Source organism: Pezoporus wallicus, unplaced genomic scaffold (genome assembly GCF_028554395.1).
Source record: "Pezoporus wallicus isolate ANWC-B61680 ecotype Strahan unplaced genomic scaffold, APGP_CSIRO_Pwel_v1 scaffold_2584, whole genome shotgun sequence".
Classification (NCBI taxonomy): domain Eukaryota; kingdom Metazoa; phylum Chordata; class Aves; order Psittaciformes; family Psittacidae; genus Pezoporus; species Pezoporus wallicus.
In genome coordinates this window covers 13,257,295-13,278,063 of record NW_026642851.1, presented here as the reverse complement: position 1 = coordinate 13,278,063, position 20,769 = coordinate 13,257,295, and the positions used below count along the sequence as shown (strand labels likewise).

The 20,769-nt window shown below is 36.2% G+C and overlaps 1 protein-coding gene across 14 annotated transcripts in view; it reads left to right on the top strand.

Annotated features, from left to right (window-relative positions):
• PARD3 (par-3 family cell polarity regulator) overlaps window positions 1–20,769 on the top strand; it is a 450,998-nt gene that overhangs the window by 281,361 nt on the left and 148,868 nt on the right. For 12 of the 14 annotated variants that reach the window (XM_057432818.1, XM_057432824.1, XM_057432817.1 and 9 more), the window contains 4 exons: window positions 500–650; window positions 8,382–8,571; window positions 13,755–13,906; window positions 14,913–14,957. In XM_057432818.1, coding sequence (XP_057288801.1) covers window positions 500–650; window positions 8,382–8,571; window positions 13,755–13,906; window positions 14,913–14,957 — 538 coding nt within the window. The remainder of the gene's footprint in view (window positions 1–499; window positions 651–8,381; window positions 8,572–13,754; window positions 13,907–14,912; window positions 14,958–20,769) is intronic. The other 2 variants (XM_057432810.1, XM_057432813.1) reach the window with 2 other exon arrangements.

Here is a 20,769-nt window from a genome sequence, read left to right as displayed (position 1 = left end):
TTTGTGTATTGATTACTAATATGTGTGGTGGAGTTTCCGGGGGGTTTCCATGATGATTACATTTGAAAGCAAATTGCACCGCTTCAAAAACCAGCAGCAGCCCACTTCCAAATGGAGTTCATGCTCCTCACAAAGGCCTTGTTCTGACAGGCTGTCACTGTGGGAGAGATGACCCAGCTGTCTGCTCAATAGCACTGCAAAAAGCCAAAACTGTCTGTTTAAGAAATTATTCAACAAAGAGACACCAAAATGCAATTTTTTTTTTCACCAATTTTCTGCTGAAGGTTTTGAAATTTGACAGGGCACCATAGGAGATGCAGAGTAAAGTGGCTTAGAAAGTTGGTCATTAAGCAGAGCTGTCATTACAAATCATATTTGTCCGGGGTGAGAAGTTCTAGCTCATTTGATGCCCAGACAGGACTAGGCCTTAGGCAAGTTGTTACAGTTCTCCCATGCTGCTAAATGGACCCTGGGCGCTAATTTTCTTCTCTCTGTGCAGCTGGAGTCACCTGGGAGCCCCTCAGGGCCAGAGCTGCCCATAGAGACTCTGCTGGATGAACGGGAACGGAGAATTTCCCACTCCCTCTACAGTGGGATCGAGGGTCTCAACGAGTCGCCCACAAAGAACATGGCACTGAGTAGAATAATGGGTGAGTCAGATCAGTTCTGCTAATCAGGATGTGTTTTTATACCTTTTTGTGATTCATCAAAGGGTGATTAATGTATAATGTTGGAATCAGGGAACATGGATGTTGCACCAGTCAACTTAAAGCATGCCTTCAAATTGCTTCACGCAAGCCTTCGGGATAGTTAACATGAGAAAGTGAATCAAATGGAATTATAAGGTGAATTTTATACCCTGTGGCAAGTAATAGAACAAATAACAGGAGCATTTAACTTAGTTTTTCAGTGTCTGATCTGGACCAAGAAATTATTGGTTGGTTTAGTCTCCATGTTTCATTCACATGAAAGTCAGTGACTCATGGGAATTTATAAATGATTTGTGTTCTCTTCTCTGTTTCAGTCATACTAAAGTACAAAAAAAAATAAGGCAAACTTGCATCAGTTTATGCTTATTAGGGCATTTTGTTAATTTTTTTTTAATTTCTGCCTTGCTAATTTTAAGCACCACTTGTATACATTCTGTGCCGTACCATCTACATGGTCCCAGTGGATAATAAGGTTATTAGCAGTTCCTCTGCAGCAGTTCAGCTTTCGATGCACAAAGCTAGGTAACAAAGACTTGCCGTGCCACAGGAGTGATTGGATTTACTGACTAGGATGGGATTAGCTTGAAAGGATTTTCAAATTTAAGCACAAAAAGCGGCTTGATGAAAATAGCACCTGACAGAAGACGCGACAATTGCTTGCTTGAGTTGCAAGTTTTAAGCATAAGATGTGGCCATTAAATCTGAGAATTTCTTAGTGTGCTTGACACACAGAGAATATATTAGAAAATGCTTCTATAAACCTGATATGAAGCAAGGCTGAATGTGGGTTTTAATTGCTTCAGGTTGATTTTTCAGCCTTAGAAAATGAAGGTCCACCACTTAGGTTGCAGTCAACAGTTTGTATATATATTTCACTGTTTTGGGGTTGTGGGTTTTTTTTTTTTGTTTTTAATTTGGGGGTTCACTTTTTCTTCGTTTAACTGTTGTTAAATTCTAAAAAACTACAAATTTGCTATATTTCTTCAGTTAAGTCTTTTTTTTTTTGTATGTGTGTGCACTTGTGCAACAGTAATTAAAAATAAATTCTATTCAATCGCTTTACATTTTGTTCAGCTTGGAAGAAAAATTGTATACCTGAGAATCAAGAAAGCACCCAAAGTCATGTATTCTTAAAGAGAACAATATAAAGAGTTATTTGTTGACAAATTTAAGGAGTGATAAAATAATTTCAAGTCTTTAACACTAGTCTTTCATAGAAGGGTCTAGTTCTTGTGCTGTGAAGGCTTTAGATACAACATTTGCAAAGCACTGCCTTCTGCTTTTTCCATCAAGGTTGCAGAGGATTTACACATAGAGCTCATATAAGTGTTAACGAGTTATCAGTTAAACACCTTGTCCATTGATGGGAGAAGAAACCCTGAGAGAGTCTGTGTGCATGTGCGTCAGCAATGCAGTTTACTTCCACATCAAAGGGACATAGGACTTGCATGCCAAAGCAAACTACTGGTTCATCAGTTTGCTTTCATCCCTTTAGCAGGAGCTAGTAACTGATGTTTCAACAAGAGAAAAAACATCTTTCCAAAGCTCTTAAAATCTAACGCTTTTGGATACCTCTGCAATGTAAACATAAGGAAGAAAACCCATCCTGCATTTTTTAAGTGTTTTATCACCCAAAGTTGATGTTTTCATTTCCTTTTTATCATTGTTTTTCTCTATTGTTTTCAGAAACAAGTAACTATGTAGAAAATTGGTTGGTTGTGACTTGAATCCATTGATGCTTTTAGTTGGAAGCACATGGAAAATGAAACTGTGCCTGAACCTCATAGTAAATATGGTGTAGTCCAACATACATGAAAACTGGTCTTGCCAGGACTAGGTCATTCCCTTCTTAAGTAACAGCAGCTTCATACAGCTGTCATGTTTAAACCCAGTTTTTAGGTGGCAGTCAGTTTTCTATTATGCTATTTTTTCTCAATTAATCAGTACCACTCAATTACAACTGCAGTGATATTGCATGCATGTTTTCTTGCAGTGCTATACAATGGAGAAGTATTATTACCTGTCAGGATAGATAGGTAGTTTCTTGTTTCAGAGTAATTAATGTTTGTAAGACTCAATCATTTATTATGCATTGGAATTCCCATCCTATTGGCATTGTCAATGACAAAAAACTCATAAATTTTTATTTTCTTGAAAATGCATATGAGATACTACATGATTCTTCCAGAGTTTTTCTCCTCTCTTGAAAATTGGCCTAAAAGCGAGGATATAGTCCTTAGAACAATCTGGCTAAAGAAGACTGGAGGTCAGTCTTCGTATGCTGGTCCTGACCATCAGAAGAGTGCTTTATGCAGTGCTGATTCCCATGAGCACTCCCCCCACATCGAGAAGCCCTCTTACTCATGGGCTCTCTGAATCACCCGATGTCTACTCAGTGGATTTAGCCATGTAAACTTTTAGTTCTCTTACTACCTTGTGGTGAAGAGGTCCTTCATGTGTGAAGGAGTAGGTCTTTCTGCTTCTTTTGCTATTTGATAAAATTGATGTATTTCAAGTTTTCTTTCTTCCTAAGTTAGACTATTCAAAAGTGATAATCTCAAGGTCTAGAAAACATCTGCTCTTTTCAAGTCATTGCTTAAAGTTTGAACTAAACTTTCAAGAAAGTTTTGTTTCTTTTAAATGCATATAATGTAATTTTCAGGAAAGGTGTGTAAAACAATTTCCTTACTCTTTTAATTCATAACTGACAGCAAGAACTGGTTGTCAGAGCCTTGCTGTGAGAGTGGGAATAAAATACCAATTTTAGAATGTGATTTAAGTTATGTAAAATAATGTTTGCTTACTGCAAAAAAACCTACATGAATCTTTTAGTGTTTCTGATGATTCTCATGTTGATCTCTTTTTCCAAGTAATTCTTGTCATAGATTTTCGTGTGCTTTTTCATGTGATAATATTTCACTGAAATTTCTGATGGAGTGGAGATACCACTTCCTGTATTTAGGGAATGGTATTTATTCATTTATACAGATTGGGCCTTCTAAAAATCAGATGGCTATAGTAAATGCTAATGTTTATTTATCTTTAATATTTTCAGGCTGCATGTTGTTCATACATTCAAAACAACTGTGTAACACAGGTTTGCTTGTCTCTGTGATTAAATATTCAAGTCTCTTCTTCTGATGCACCATTCTTGTATATCGTCCATTATGCTCCTGAGTTTTGCAGTATGCAAATATGTAGTTGCTGTCTGTATAAACTATTCTTTTTCATGAAACAATTTAGTACAGAGTCCTCTTTCATCTCTTCTAGTTGCTGATATTTTTTTTATGGACATAGTGGGTTTTGTTGCTTATGGTGACTAAGCAGAAGTTATTTACCAGGGAGTACACGGAATAACAATAGCTTGCACTGAATCTGCTTTTCATCCTGAAGGATCCTCCAGAACTGTGCAAAATTTGATAGTTTCTGCATAAGAGGAAATACTTTGTTCTCTATGTAAATAATTTTTATCTTAAGCAAACAGAAAAAACACAAAAAACAAAAAAAAAAAAAGGAAAAAGCTAGAGATGTAAAGCAGGAAATCAAGTGTGTCAGTGAAATGCAACTAATCCTTTACAAGCAGAATGCAGTTCTGTGGCCAGGAATCTCATCAGAATGTGGTGGTCTGCTACCATAGTCTTGAGAGATCTGAATATTCTCTTGAAATACAAAACCTGGATATAGTGAAGAAATATTTTGTTCTTAGACATTCCCCAGACATTTTTTCCCAATCCCACCTCTATGTAGCTTGGAAAATTAGATGATATGATATTTATGGGAAAATGGTAAAAATTGAATATATTGCTGGGTACAAATATGCTGTTAGTAAAAAATAAAAATAGAATGAAAGTCTGGAGAAGTTCTAGTTTCTCATTGCACAATTCTCTGTATCCCTCCTGTATGAACTCTCATCACTATCATCATCATCACTATTTTATTATTATTTCTATTATTTATTATTCTGTTACTTTGGTTAATACTTCATTCTTCATCACAGAGTAGCTGATGATGATTTCTTGATAAGGCAGGTTAGGAATTACTTGCCCTGTCAGAGTAAATAGGCCATCTACTTGTAGATAAGGCTTGAAGTATACCATTGGTCTGAATTCCAGGATATCAAAATGTTCATGAGAATCACTCATAAAGTAATACTTGAATTTGAACATATTGTGTGTTCACCAGGTGTTTTAGACCTTCCCTGGTCTACAACAAAAGCAATAGCAAAAGCACAAGAACCAGACAGTTGCAGTACCATGACAATAACAGTTATTTTCATGGTACTGTATATGTGTGTACATATACATATCTACATACATACACATACTTGTATGTAGCCAAGTTAACAACATCAAACACATTAACTAAATTTGAAGGTTTTTCAAGATTTAAAAGGACCTGAAGTAGTTGTGTTCTTCATGAGGAAGACTGTTTTTCATTTTATGTACTGTGTATGCTCAGGGTTGGGTTTTTTTGAGTGCTTTATGTTGGTAGTTTAATTCAGGCTCAAACTGTTTTCTGGTCTGTTATAGATCTCTACTATTATAGGTTTCAGGTGTTGCTGTTTGGCATAATTTTCATTCTAAGCTGAAAGTCCTCATAGACCTGGAGATCAGTCATTTCATACTGGAAGTCTGAGACTCCTTTTTCTGCACAGACAGATGGGAACTGTCTTTATCCATAGCTTGGCATGGTCCTCGGGCTATGCTTGCTCAGACTGGTAACTTGTTCAAGAAAATTGAGCCTCATTGTCCTGAGATGAGACACATTTGAACGGGATAATGTTTTCCCTTCCTTTTTACACCATCCAAAATGTTTTTTATTATTACAGATTACCTTGTTGAAGCAAGGTTGTTGGGCTTGAGGCGTATTCAGAGTCTAAATCTTATAGCACTTTTCTAGCCCAAGGGAAAATTATTTTATTGGAGTTTTGTAGACAGCTTGAGCAACATCTTAGATTTGTAGATCAGTCAAATATAATGATAATTACTAGGTTTGAAGTTTCTTTGATGTTTCCTTGTAATGTTTCTCACAACACTTGGAAAGTTGCTTTCTCCAAGGTTATTTCTGTCCACTTCAGCTGAACTTTCTACAAAGGATGTATTGAGTCCTTTGCTGAGGTCTCTGTAACCATCTGCTGGAGGTGAAGCTTTTCACCTGTTGTTAGCTTCATCTGCAGTGAAAAGCATAGGCATGTCAGATGCGTTTTCTCCTTAATTCCAAAGCAACTATTAAAATGTCAGTCTTCACTCTTGTCAGATATAAAGAAGGGTAGTGAAAATTTGAAAATGTTACTGAATTACTGTAGCCTCTCAAATGTGAAGTTCAATTTGCCGAATGCCGTAAGGTTACATCTTTTCACAATCAATTCTTTGGAGACGTTATTAACTACAGAGTTAACAGTCTTGTAGGCATTATGTTTGGAAAGAAGTACATTACCAGGCTAAACATTAGCCTGTCCATCACAGAAGCTATTGCCAGGCAAAGAATCAGCTGTTATGCAAACTGAACACATTCATTTCAGTTTGACAGTGATGAGATGTTCACCATGCAGTACCTTTTTCTTTGAGCCACTTCTTCAGCCTTCTCTAGTGATCTCTTTTGAAGCCCGTTTTCCCTCCTTTGGAAAGCTATACAAAATGTATTATGTAGTGCAGTAAGGATTTTAGCTAGCTCTTTATGAATAACGTTTTATTTATTCATTCATTTTTTTAATAATTGCATGCAAAGGTAGTGATGGCAAGTGAAACCTTTCCAGAAAAGACGAAAAGATTCTTCTCCTCCAATTCTACACAATTTTTCCATGCCTGTAGGAAAAATAAATTGCGGCAATATTTGATATGTCCATAGAAGCAGTTTATGTTATAGATGTACAAGTTTTCACTGCAGTGCATCACAGTACTACAGTAATTTACGGTCTGTTCTCAGATTAGCAGTTGATTAAACTAGTGTGTTTCTCTTCATGAGATGTGACAATTTTAGTAATTGTTTTGGTAAAATAATAAAATTCAAGGAATAAAATTCATGTAATGTCATGATTATTCATTAGAAATAATGTTGCATGTAGTAAGAGTTAGGAGCAAACAATATCCAGGAGGAAAAAATATTTTTAAATATATCCTGTCACTTAAAAAATAAGGCACAACTAATATGAAAGAATCAAACATAATAATTACCCTTTGCCTCAGGTAACAAAATAACGTTCATCTGAATTTGCAGATCTTTATTTTCCTTAGAGCAATTTTTAGCTTAGTATTTCTAGATGCTGAAATAACATCTGTTTATTCCAAGTTAAAATTTCAAACTGTGATAATTCTTTATTTCTCTGTCATCCAAATAATATTATGTAACTCCCATGCTCCCAACTCTGTATCTCATGCACGTATCCTGAAAGAAAGATGATTTATTCAGTTTCAGCCCTGTTATGTTACACACCATTGCAATTAAAATATTCTTCCTGATTTTTTTCACAACTCTTTAGTCTGTTTTGGTGGCATAAAATTTTCTATAGGTTTAAAAGCTGCTTCTGCTTTTCTTAGCAGCTTGAAAATTCTTATACAATCTTACGCATTGAAATGATTACTGGAAAATATAATTGTGTATGTATTTAGCCCTATAAAAGCAAGTGGTAGTGGGCTTAAAGTATTTATATGCACATTAAAACTAATTTTTACTTGGAAACAGTGATTTAGTAGCTTGTAAGAACCCTCTAAATAGCGTCCTTTAACCGCTTTCTCACAAATTAACCGAATGAAGTGTGCTGCTTAACAAAGAATAATGTTGAGTCCTTATTATGTCTCTTTCATTTATGTGATGGCTCTAGTTTAAAAATTTTAATGACAGTGTAAAAACTTACTTGAATTTAGCGGTAATAGAATTAAAGTGGGTTGTTTTGTTTTTTTTCCAAATTTGCACGTGTGCCTCTGTATTATTTTTTAAAGGAGAGAGAGAATGATAATTTCAAATTGTTTAGCTTTAGCCAGGAGTTCCCATCCCTTTTCGCAATTATTTTCTTTGTGGAGGCATTATTAAAGGGTTGTAAGTTCCCAACAACAGTCAAACAAGTTTCAAATTTTATAAGGGCAAGATGGATCAGAAGAAGTGATGAGTTCTGTTAGTCCCCATTGTGTTCATTCTTCCTTTCTATTAAATGACTTGGTGCAAGAGAAGATACTGGCTTCTGGGTCAGCTGGTTCCTAGTGAAAGGACCAGAGGCAGTGGGACCACAGACAGAAATAGGAGGTTGCTTCTGGACATCAGGAAACACTTTTCCTCTGTAAGGGTGAGCAAGCACAGGTTGCCCAGGGAGGCCGTGGAGTGCCAACGTTCACAAGCCATTTAGTCAGAGTCCTGGGCAACTGGCTGTAGGTGTCCTTGCTTGAGCCAGGGGGAGGGGTTGGACCAGACGCAAAGTCCCTTTCAACCTCAACCCTTCTGTGATTCTGTGATCCTGTTGCATTAGGCCACAGATACAACTGGTTTGTATTACCTTTCAGACCTCTGTGTAGGAAAACGCGTGTAAAGTAAAATATAGTTAGTCGTATTAGTGTTGGGTCACTTTTATTAGTAGCATTGCATTTGGATATGGCATTTTATCAGCTCTGATTATATATTATTCAAGACGCTTTCTGACATTATTAAAGTTTTGGGTTTTTTCTCTCTTTTGCTTTTCAGGTAAATATCAGCTGTCTCCAACAGTGAACATGCCCCAAGATGACACTGTCATTATTGAAGATGACAGACTGTCAGTCCTCCCTCCTCATCTCTCTGACCAGTCGTCATCCAGTTCCCATGATGACGTTGGCTTTGGCACTGTTGATGCTGGTGGATGGGCTAAAGCTGCAATTAATGAGTCAACAGACTGGTAAGAGCATGGTTTAGTGGAAGGAAAAAGAGAGAGATGACTGTTGTTATGTCTTTTCCTTTAGTTTATTTTTGGCTACTAATATTAATCTTTTTTTGTTGTTTTTTTTTGTTACATTTAGATTTCTTTATTTTCAAACTGGTAATTGTCCCCATTTTAGGAAGGAAATCTGTACAGATAATTTAGACTTTCTACTTCTTGTTGCAGGTTTGTGCTCTGTCAAAGCACATTTTTGGAAATGTTACTAGTTGTTATTAAGACCAAATCAGTATTTAGCTGTGTTAATTTGATGACTTAATATTAATTTAGTTGTCAACTGACCTAGCTTTTGTAAAAAAAAGAAAAAAACTTTGCAAAATTTAAACACTTGTGTTTATGAAAGATGGAAGAATAATTCCAATTGGAATTTTTATTTATAAATCTCACTGTAAGTACTTCTAAGTCTACAAAACAAAGATTTTTTTTTTTTTGTATTCCAGTATATATCTAGCAGTCTTTCATTGTTTTTCTCTACTTTCTTGTTTTTCCTAGTAATATATAGTAATTTAAAATCTGTTTAGAGATTAAGGGAGCTCTTTTATTTTGCTTTAGTGTTGACGTTTGTGCAACAGGAACTAGATAAGATTTCTTTATTATGCATGAAGAAATACCTTTGATATCATTGTATGATTTTTAATTATCATCCAAAGTGTACTGTAATAACTACCTATAAAAATATGGGAAGTATTAGCTGCATATTTGAAACTATAGAATCACAGAATAGTTTGGGTTGAAAGTGACTAGTCCAACCCCTCCTGCAATGAGCAGGGTCATCTTCACCTAGATCAGTTTGCATCTGATCCAGCCTAGCCTTGAATGTCTCCACTCACCTTCTCTTTGGGCAATGTGTGCCAGTGTTTTACCACCCTCATTGTAAAATATTTAATCTTTATGTCTAGCCTTGTTTAGTTTAAAACCATTACCACTCTCCTGTCATAATAGGCTAAAAAGTCTCTCCCCATCTTTCTTATGGAAAGTAACTTTAGTTTCAGTTTACTGTTTAATCCATAGCAAAAATAATTTCCATGAATCTTAGCTTGACTCTCCAGTTACTTTTACCCATTTTAATCTAAGAGTCTTGGTGAGAAATGCACTAAGTGCTATTATTGACTTGCTTAGGTTCCTGGCAAAGAAATACTGTTTATTGCTTAGTTAGTACAATTAATACAGATCTAAGATTTAATTTGCAAGTCCTGTAATTATCTGTAGTAATAGCAAAATAAAAGCCCACCCCTGTACACTGCCACTTCTTGAAGCTGGATAATTACCACAAATGGTGTGAAGTATATGAATTTTCTTATTTTTCTTGTCTCTTGAGCCTGTTATGAATGTGTCAGGAATATCTTAATAAAACAGCAACAGCACCTGCCAGCTGATACGCACCTGTCAGCTTCATCTTTGTTTTATATTAGCTTATTTCGTCTTGTGTCCGAGAATTCAGTTCTGTGTTTTAAGCACTGTTTTAATGATTGTATAAAAGGTAATTTTGTTCATCCTCGTTTGTGTATGTTTTGGATTATTATTTTTTTCCATTTTTTTTTTTTATAATATTTCACCTCTCTCTTGGACAAGTCATGCCTGTAGTTGAGTCCCCTGAAAAGTCCATCTGTTTTTTGTAAAAGCTTTTAGAGCTGAGAATTTGAGACGTTTAAATAGATTAGTACTCGAGGCTGCACATAATAGATTATTTATGAGGGACTTTTTTTTAGCTGAATATGAGCAAAAAACTACAGCATAAAGTAAGAGCCCATTTGAAACCTGCAGATGCCTTTGCATTTACTTCTGCAGCTTATCGTGCTATTCATATACTTCTTGGAAAATGAAAGTAACAGTAAATAAAATGGGGATTAGGTATTTTGGAATTGATCATACTCAAAACCTTTAAACGTGTATGAGAAATTGTAAAGGTTTTTGGATACAATTGCACTTAAAAGCACAGATCAGTGCAGCGCCTTACTATCTAATGTATTCTATTTGTAAAAGAGTAAATAGCAGCAGAATTAGATTGTTGCATTAATTTCCTGCTGCTAATGGATGAAGGAAGGCTTGTAAAACGAAGGTGCATTCTATGATTTTGCTGGAAGGCACAGAGGGTAAAACTAAGAATATGGATGAAGGGTTATCCAAACAAGAATGGCAGCTGTTCTGAATCACAGAAGAAAATGTAAGCTTTTCCAGCTTCACAATATCTCCCTAATCCTTGATGAAAATGTTATGAAAACAAAGGGGCAATAAGACAGGATTAATAAGTGGAATTTTAATAACATTGAGGGTCAGAAGACGGTTACATTCTTTTAAGGATCAGCTGTCATTCCAGAAATCTTGTTTGTTAAGTATGCTAGAATATAGTAAATTGCATTTGGCATTGCTTAATGACTTGCACTAAATTCACCTTTCTGTCTTTTATTAATGTAGTTGAAAAATATTAAAACGAGGCGTTTTTAGGGGCATTAGTTCCTCTTCTGTGCTCATTGGCTTTTCCAGTTGTGGATCTTCATGGGGGCTTTTGAATACTTTTAGGCAATGTACTGGCATTCAAACTCCTGTAATCTGCTTTTTCCTTAATTACTAAAACACAGTCATGTGTCATTAATAATACAAATAAACCAGGACATGAAAACTGATGACTCTAGATAGGGCTCATATATCAGTACAGTAAAATGGTCTGAGATGTGATGTCAGAGAACAAGGAATTTTTGGTGCTAAGTAGTGCCTCTAATATGCAAGATATTAAGCAAACACAAAGGAATAATCCCCCTAGTAAGCGTGTGTGGAAAGTAGGTGTGATAAGGGTGGGTAAAGGAAGCAGAGAGAAAGCCCCTAAAGGAGGTGGTGTGAGTGAAAATGCTGAGATCCAGTCCAGAATTCCTGGTTGCTGACACCATGTCCAGACCTCATTGCTCTCTTTTTTCATATGAAAAAAGGAGCTTGCAGCCAAAACAAATAGTTTTACAAATTCACCCTTTTTGAAGAAAGTGTCACAGGATACATTTTGTTCGGCAAGATGAAGCCGGTCATCTTTAACTAATGTGAGCTGTGTTAACAGATGTTGCTAGAGAAAATTCTCACTTAGTAAAACCACATTTTTCTGGCCTTCAGAGACAGGGTTGACTAGCAGTGAGCCAGAAACTCCTGTGTGGCCTGGGAAAGTCATTTATGTTCTGATTACAAAAGGCGTTGAAACCTTGTAAGTTCAGTTGAGTCATTTGGAGGACGTTTTCAGACTTAGGTGGTTCTTAATCAGCTACATGCTGTAAATTCTAGAAGTGTATGTTGGCCTTGTCTGTTTTATCTTTCTATCATGTGAAGATAATTTTTCCCTGTTTTGTGGGAGTGAATGTGAGGGCTAAATAGTTATTTTTGAGTTCAGGCTCTGATTCATCAGAGCTTTTAAGCATATGCTTCAAACGTTGCTAAATTGTGCAGACATCTCTGAAATAGTTGCAGTAATTAAATGTAAAACATTATGAGCCTGAGCCAGAAACATTAAAGTCAAAAGGCACTTGACATTGACTTTATTCATATAAGCTCTGATCCTGCTCTCACTTAAGTATTATATGCCTGTCACACACACATATCTTATTATTTGTAAATCTGTCACTACTAGGCTGAATTTCTTCTAGGCTGCTGGTAATGCAGATTGCGATTTTCATCCTTTATAGTTCTTGATTCCTTTAGACACTTTTCCTTACCTCTCTTCACTGTTGTGCCTAATACCCAGGCGTTGATCAAAGATGCTTCTGTATATTACAGTACATTTCACAAATAAACATATGCATGTTACAGAATTTAAAAGTATAATTTGGTTTCTTCAGAAATTCACTATTTGCCTGTTTATCAATAGGTATAAGATGTGTCTTATACGTAGTCCTTAAAGTAGAAAAAATTCTTTTGAGGTATATTACTGAACACTGACATGTATACATACAGTATTTTGAATGATATTTAGTTTTAGAGGTTTCATTGACAAGATATTTAGATTTTATTTATTTATTTTTTTTTTTTTAATCTTGAAGTGCAACAATAATCAGAGGGAGGATTTTGAGGAATCTTTTTTCCTATAGGATAGGTAACAGTGGTGCAAATACTTTTCTCCCCTCAGTATTTTATGCTGTTGATTTCTTTTTGTGCCAGCTGAAGTAGAAATCAATATTCTTTGGGCCTGTCTTCAGGTTTTCTCTAATACTCTCCCCTTTTCCAGGAGCTGTAAGATCTTTGTGTGAATTTCCCTTCATATTATTTATTAGCAATAAGCAATCTTGCATTTTTTTTTTTTTTTTTCATTTTTAACATGACTTGTGGCCATGGTGACACATTGCAAACTTAGCGTATAGCTTGCGCACCAAATTTTACCTGCATTCTTGCATTCATGATTCTGTCAACGTTTGACCAACATTAATAAACCTATCATCAGCATGCTTCTGATGAAGCACAATGAAAGGCCGGTCACTGCTCACTACAGATGTGACTCACTCAGCCAAGGTCATGCAAGAAACCTGCAGAAGAGACTGAAGCTCAGTCCACTTACCCCAATTTCTGATTCAGTGGTGCAATCACTGTTATAGATACTTGCACTGTAGGGAAGCGATGAGTAAAAAATATGTTTGCCTTTCATAGCTAGGTTATAACTAGGAGATGGTATGAAAAAATCGAAAGGAATTTTGCATATGGAGAAAAATTTTCATATGAAGTCTTTAAATTAAGAAGTTTAAAGCTCTGTGGGCTTCAGGCAGGACAGTTTCTATTTATGCTTTACTAAAAACACTTTGTCATGAAGACAAAACTAGTAATTCACTATCAACAGAATATATTTGTTTCTCATGAAGAAAAAGGAGCTGGTTTATTCTCCATCGAATTATTCCTGTGTTGGGGCTGTGCATTCTGATGGTATATGTATAGTACACCAGATATGTATATCTTTCATTAAAAGTCATAAGTAAAATTCTTGATACTTCTTAACTAGAATTGCTCAATGCAGTAAAACAAATCCATTGTGTGCGTAACTGACTACTTGCAGTGGTTTATTTTAAAATGTGTACTTTATCATTGGTAGAAGTCACATGCTAAATTAATGCTTTTCTCCGCAGAGTGAAAGGTTGTGTGTTCTTGATAAATGTTTGCATGATTTTTTTCCCTTCCTACAGCACTCTTAGTCCAGATGTTGATCCAGTGCTTGCCTTCCAGCGAGAGGGTTTTGGACGCCAGAGCATGTCAGAAAAGCGTACAAAGCAATTTTCAGATGCCAGTCAGTTGGAGTTTGTTAAAACACGAAAATCCAAAAGCATGGATCTAGGTAGTGAGTGATATTTTTTCAATTGTTTTCTTTGAACCTGATTTTCATGTTGTAAGTATATAGATTTTGTAATTCCAAACACACTGTTGATGTGCAGTACTACTGCGCACAAAGTCTAGTGGTGGGAAGTAAAGTATTCTTAATGTCAGTGGCCAAGTGGCCTGTGTATTGTCTGTACCACTTTGTAAATGTCCATACATTTAAATATAGTAGCTCTCTGGCTATATGGTTATACATGAGCACTAAAGGTATTTATTAAAATGGAGCTGAAACTGCGTAAAACTGTACCACACTGTGGCTCTGGCTAAACCGGATAATTCTCAATTCATGATCATAATGCAGTTAGCCTTAAAGACCCTTCATAGTCTCTCAATCTGTAGATGGATTCAGAATTAGAAAATGGGGCTAGTCTGACATCTGCTTGAGACTCAAGTTTTAATATTTATATTAGAAGCCCTATAAAATAGCAGTGGCTGAGACAGGCAGTCAATTAGAATAATTTTAACTGAGAATAAGTAGTCGCTAACGAGCCCATCTTTTTTTCTGCTGTTGAATTGAGATTCTGAAGTACAAGCTCTAGTAACCTTAAACAGTGACTTTGATTGTTGAAGACACCAAATTCCCTACTCAGAATAATGAAATATAAAACAATTTGCTCCTTTACAATAGTTGTGAATATCTTCACTACAGTCCCTAATTCACCAACTTCCCCAGGGGACAGTGAGGTTGATGCTATTGACTTGTCTTGACTAGTTGTGATGTGCTAACGTGTAAATAACATATTGTACCTGCCTGTGATGTGAACATGACTGACATTGCATGAAGGTTACTAGTTTGCTGCCACTTCTACCCAGAATGTTTGCTTACTGTTGCAGTTTATTTGCATGAAGTATGACATTGCTAAGGTCCCCTAACTTGACCAAAAAATATGCGAAACAGAAGGAATGTTGGATGCATGTGGGGCATGGGCACTAACTGGGCTAACCATTATACATTTACCTTTTAACAGTAGCTGACGAGACTAAGCTCAGTACAATGGATGACCAGAAAACAGGTAAGAATTGACAGTAAGGCTGTTGCTATAGAAACCTTGGTCAAAGCAGCTTACCACAATTACAGAACTGCCAGTCAAATTGCATGAAAACATGAATATTCCAGTACTTGCATGGCTGCTGTCTATAGTTGTGAATAATCAAGTCATACAGAAAAGAAAATTCTCTATAGAGATAAATACCTAGGGTAGTATACTCCACCAGGTCATACATGTATGTGAATGTAGGAAGACACCTGTTTATACACTTTGAACTCATAAATATTCACAGTTGTTTGGGGCTTTTTTGTCCTTTCAAAGAAATCTTGGAAAATCTCCTCCCAGCTTCAAGCTTTAATGTACAGAGAGATGATGTAGAAGAGTTGAATATTTGGCTATTACAGTGCTAACACAGTACTTGGAAATAATTATTTTAAGTAGAAAACTGCCACCTTTGCCTTAAGGGGTCATCAGATACATGTTGTAAGTTGAGTATTGTTTGTGTGAGTTGATTTGCGTTTGGAGCTGAAACCTGAGCATCTCAGCAGAACAAAAGAATATGTAAATAGAATGTTTTCCACATACATTCGATTGTAATGTTTCACACAAGGATAATGAGAAATAGCTTTCAAAGCGTATTTTTATTAGTAATTAAAATAATGCACCAACTGCAATTATGAACCTTTATGATTTATTAATATAAGTTAGCTTTTGACCTTTGAAATTCTATTTTAATTAGGCTATATGCAGAGGACACCATAACATTACTTAGCTCTAATTGGGAACAATTCACTTTTTTAACCCCCAAATATTATTTATTTACTTTATCATTTGGGGAGTAAGAGCATTTACAGAATTTAGAACTAATAATTCACAACTGCATCTCTGTTTAACCACACTTTACAACATGAGTAGGAATACTGCAAAGTTGTACGTAATCAAGTGATAAAATTATAATTTTTATTTAAACAGCTAATACTTTTAGCTCTTAAAATGTTGCAGAATTTGGCCACAGACTTGCAGCTTTATAAATTGAGAATGAGTACACAATATTAAAATGTATGGATGTTTTGAAGGATTAAAGCCATCAGAGTGTGAATATATGAGTGGTGTTAATGGTTGTGGTAATAATCAATGCTTAGGAACTGCTTTCGCCCTTGAACATTATTCACATAAAAAAAAGTTACAGATCAAATTCAAAATTATTGTAAATTATTTTTCATTTTCCTCTTAGCTTGCCTATTTGAATGAGATGTGATTAGAATGGGGTAAAACCTGTGTTTTAGTAAAGTACGATGCTTAGATTTTGAAAGTGCATAGTGGCTTTGATGGTAGCAATAGGGGGTGGTATTAACGGAGTGTAGTTTTTGTCTATGTGTAACACCTGGATTAAATTCCAAAAAAAGAGACAAGTCAGACAACTTGGGTGAAAGAGCATGACCATAACCATCTGGACTAAGCAGTTATATATTGTGTGTTTAACAAGCCCAGTGGCTGGAAAAAAGGAAAAACACCTTTTACTGTACTTTAGTTTTATTTATCTGGTATGCTTTTAACCAAGTTTTGTATATAAACACTGGATATCTCCCATTACTGAAGATGGATGTAGTTGTAAAACAAGCCACTTACTGTAGTTTGCATTAAAAATCCTCTGGTTCTAAGAAAAAAAAATGCTTCAAATGTGTGGTGAACTGTGTTTTAATGAATTCTAGAAGCCAGAAAGCTTCAGCATATATTTACTTTAGAAAAAAATGAAAACAAACTCTGTTAAAGTTGTACTTAGTAGTATTGGCTGAAAAGGAGAGTGTAAAACTCACCAGCCCTAGTTACTGTAATAGTTTTTTAATTATTTTTCTTTCTATAGTTCATTTGAAGTGCCTAATCCTTGCAGTGTTTACAGATCATCCTGGAGGTTAGAAGTCTATTCGGTAGCAATTGAGCATGGCCTATTTATTGAGTCCTGGGCGTACTATAGCTCTAGGTGGTTATTTTTCCAGGTACAGATTGTCAAAATGAAAAATAAAAAAAAATTAAAGAACATTTATTTAAATAGTTTATTTATTTATTTTTACATAGTGCTTTTATAATAAATTGCTTCATTAAATGCAACCAAAACTGAGCTATTATGCAGTTGCAGTTGCTTGCTATATTCCTCCCCTGCTCTCACCAAAATGTTACTTTTTTAGTGTAAGGGAACTAGAAATAGAAATTTATCAAATCTAATGGAGCAGATGATAGTAAATAGAGACTCACTGCTAATGTTGTTTAAGAAAGTAGACTTTGTGACTTTGCAAAATTGGTTTGCTCAAATTGAAAAAAGTTTTTTGGCATCAGTTGCTAGTAGTATTTAACCTAAGAGCTAATAAAAATAATGTTTCAGTAAGAAACAACATTGTCATTTTAAATCACGTGAAGTACTGATGAAAACTTTACCTTATAGCCTTTAAAATTAGACACTGAAGAAAACATTATATATCCTTTGTCACTGCTTTTTGCCTTTGCAAATCACCCAGATTTGTGCCACAGTATAGTAATGTAAGGTGAGAGAAGTGGAAGCACAATCATCTGTTAAACAGCATGAACACAAGGGGAAAACAAAGGGCTTGGAGCAGGGAGCAACATGTAGGCTTCATGGGATTGTATATGTATTAATGGTCTCATTGGATCTGTACATGCTATGAAGTTACGTGGTGGGGGCTGTCTGCCATGTGAGGGCAGACACACACGCTGCCAGCAGAGTCATGCATGAGCACAGGGTGGTTGCATGGCCTGGAGGGCAAAGCTGAGCTGTGGTCCCCAAGGGCTGGCTGGCTGGGGATGTAGGGAGTGGCAATGCATGTGTGGTGGGCAGGGGATGTGCTCGGCAGGGTGGTGGGAGCATGTTTCAAAGCCATTGAGAGACGGATAGGAGTGTGTAGCATATACAGTAAAGCTATGTGGCTGAGCAGAGAGCTGCTGTCATACACAGGGATGAATCTACCTCAAAGGATATTTAAAAAAAAATTGTTGGAAAGGAAAATTTTGATAAACTTTGAATTTTAAAAATGATAAAAGAGTCTGTTTCATCCCTCGGTTATATAAAGATGCTTTAGGTAGATGTGTCTTTTCCTCTTTTTTTTTTTACCTTACTTTACATTCTAGTGTCAAAATAGAACTTGTTCTGTGCAGATAACATTTCTGATGATTACCACCACTGCTGTAAAAGCTAGGAGAAAATGCTGACATTTTTGTATTTAGAAAACAAGGTTTTGATGTGACTCATAAATTTTAAACAGAATCTATTGTAAAGAAAGTTTGCTGTTTCTTACCAGATTATGGGTAAACAACTCACTTTCTGACTGGTGAATTCTAGTAATAAATTCTGAACTCGGTTTACAGGGAGGCTTAACTATGTATTTGGAAAATAGACTTGCTATGAAGTGGCCATAGAAGTTAGCAAAGGTATTAAAATATACATAGCTTTATGATCACAGTGCTTAAATTGCTTGCAAAAGGACATTTCCCTCTTTCAGATTCTGCAACCTGTTCACATTTGTGTTCATGGCCACCCAAGTTCAATAAAGATTCCTATCATTTCTGTAATCCATTATTAGTTTTATAGTACTCAAGGAACATTAGGTCATATCCCATCTAACTTTTCCTTTGGGAAAGCACAACTTGCATAAATACAGTTCTCACAAAGATCTGTATTGGGTGGCAAGAAATAGAATGTTTTTAAAATGTTCTTTATGAACATAAATGGGCACATAAATGCCTTTTTATAATTACTGTTTACAGAAAGAGCGACTCAGTAATTAGGAAAAGATATATGAGCATCTCATTTAGAAGGCTGCAAAGCAGCATGTGGAATAAGGAAGTTTACAGTAAGTTGCCATGTAAGAGGATACCCTTTCCTTTTGTATATGAAATTGAATCTGTCAAACAGCTGGTTTATACATGATTGTCCTATTTCCTTTCTTTTTTTATCCTTCAAAGTGTTGCATTCATTTTTCCTGTCTCATGCTTTTAACAAAATGCAATCTTGAAAAGTAAAAAACAAAATAAAATCTCATTTTTCGTGTACTGAAGGCATTAGTGGAGAAATAGCAAATTTTGGTGTATGCTAGAAAGTGGACAGTGTTATAGGGCACTATCTAAATTAAATTGGAGTTCTTTTACTTGGTAAAGAGAGTGCCGTGTAAAAGTACTTGCCTTAGAATTCAGCCCATTTTCAGAAGTTTGGTGAACCTGGTCTGCAGCATGTTTGCACAGCTGGGAAGCTATCAAACCTTCCTTGTCCCAGCTGGCTGCTGTTGTTCATCCCAGCAGCTGCACTGTGCCCCCAAACCATCCTCATGACCCTCAGCCCTCCAAGAAGTACAGGCTGTGAGTGAGAGTGTAGCTTCTTCTAGGAGATGCAAGTTCATCAAGATAAAGTTTTCATCTGTTGGGGTGCGTTTATTTCTGGCTGAGGGTCCAAGCAGAGGGACTGGACTGCTGGGGGAACCAAACTGCAGGAGTTGTGTAGACCTGTGCAAGAGGATTTCTGTTTTGTTTCTATTTACAATTTCATCTTGTCAGTAGGGCAGCTGAAAGAGAATACTTTGACAGCTGCTGTTTGAATTTATTTGATCCGAGAGATTTCAGTTTAATGTAATTGCTCAGACTTTTTAATAGTTGAATAGAGAATGAAAGTGTTTGCTTCCATGCTCCATGACATACCAAGTTAACAAATGAAATGGAGAAGAGCTGCCATGCTGCTATTCTGCATTACTTCTGTAGGTCCAGCAACCCCCTTTCTCCCCACTCAATACTGAATAGTGAAAGAAGCTGTTTGCGGTAGTGAAGTAGCAGTTTTCCCCAGTTAAATAGCTTTGTTAAAGAACGGCAACAGATATTGTCTCTTCTCCCTCCTAACATCTACCAGAAAAGGAATCAGTTGCAGAGCTTTTTATTATTCTGAGATTAAAAGAAAAAAAAAATACAGGTAAATTTCTTTATTGCGTTAGTCACACTAGACCTTGCTTACAAATGTATTGTGCATTGGTTTGGTACCCCTGAGAGTTCAGTTCTTGGTTCTCTCTCTCAGTGGTCTTTCTGTGCCTCTGTCAGATGAGGATACAGCTATCGAGTACCAACCCACCACCTGTGACTGCTGTGGTGCCACAACACTCTTCTCTATTCCACTGCATTTAGTGAGTGAGGTGTCCGTATTCTAGGTGAGGGCTCCAGTCTCATAACTTCAGGAAATGTAGCTATGATGATGATGCCTGACCTCATCTTGCTCTCCAGGCCCAAATTCTATGGAAAATCTGGCCATGACTATACTGCACTTCTGAATAAAATAACTTCAACTAAATGCAGCGATTTCCTCCTCCCGTCTTTCCCCTTGGCCTGAAAGATTTCTCCCAGTTTTAATTATAATATGGATCTAATTGTGCAATTGTCAGCTGATTTGCACTGTGAGCGTGTGTCTTTAAAAACAGAAGATAGACGTTTAGTCCACAAACCTGAGAAGAAAAGTTGGGATGAGGAAAAGCTTTTGCAGAATACTGTCTGGGGCTTTCTTGGCACACCTCCGGGCATGCTGCAGTTTTAAGAGCTGCCCTCAGCCCCAGCTGTAGTGCTGCCCAAACATCGACTTGGAGACTGCCAAGAATGTGTTTCTTTTCCAGCTGAATAACTGGTGTTGTCTGTCTAATTGAGTCCTTTCCACAGATTGTTTTTAAGCAACTTCACAAAATCCCAGCAAGAGAGCTGATATTTCTCAGAAGCATTTCATGATGAAATTGTCAGCAATTTGATGCAAGTCTTTAAAACTCAATTAAAAGTAAACAACATGTTTCTTGAAGCCAGA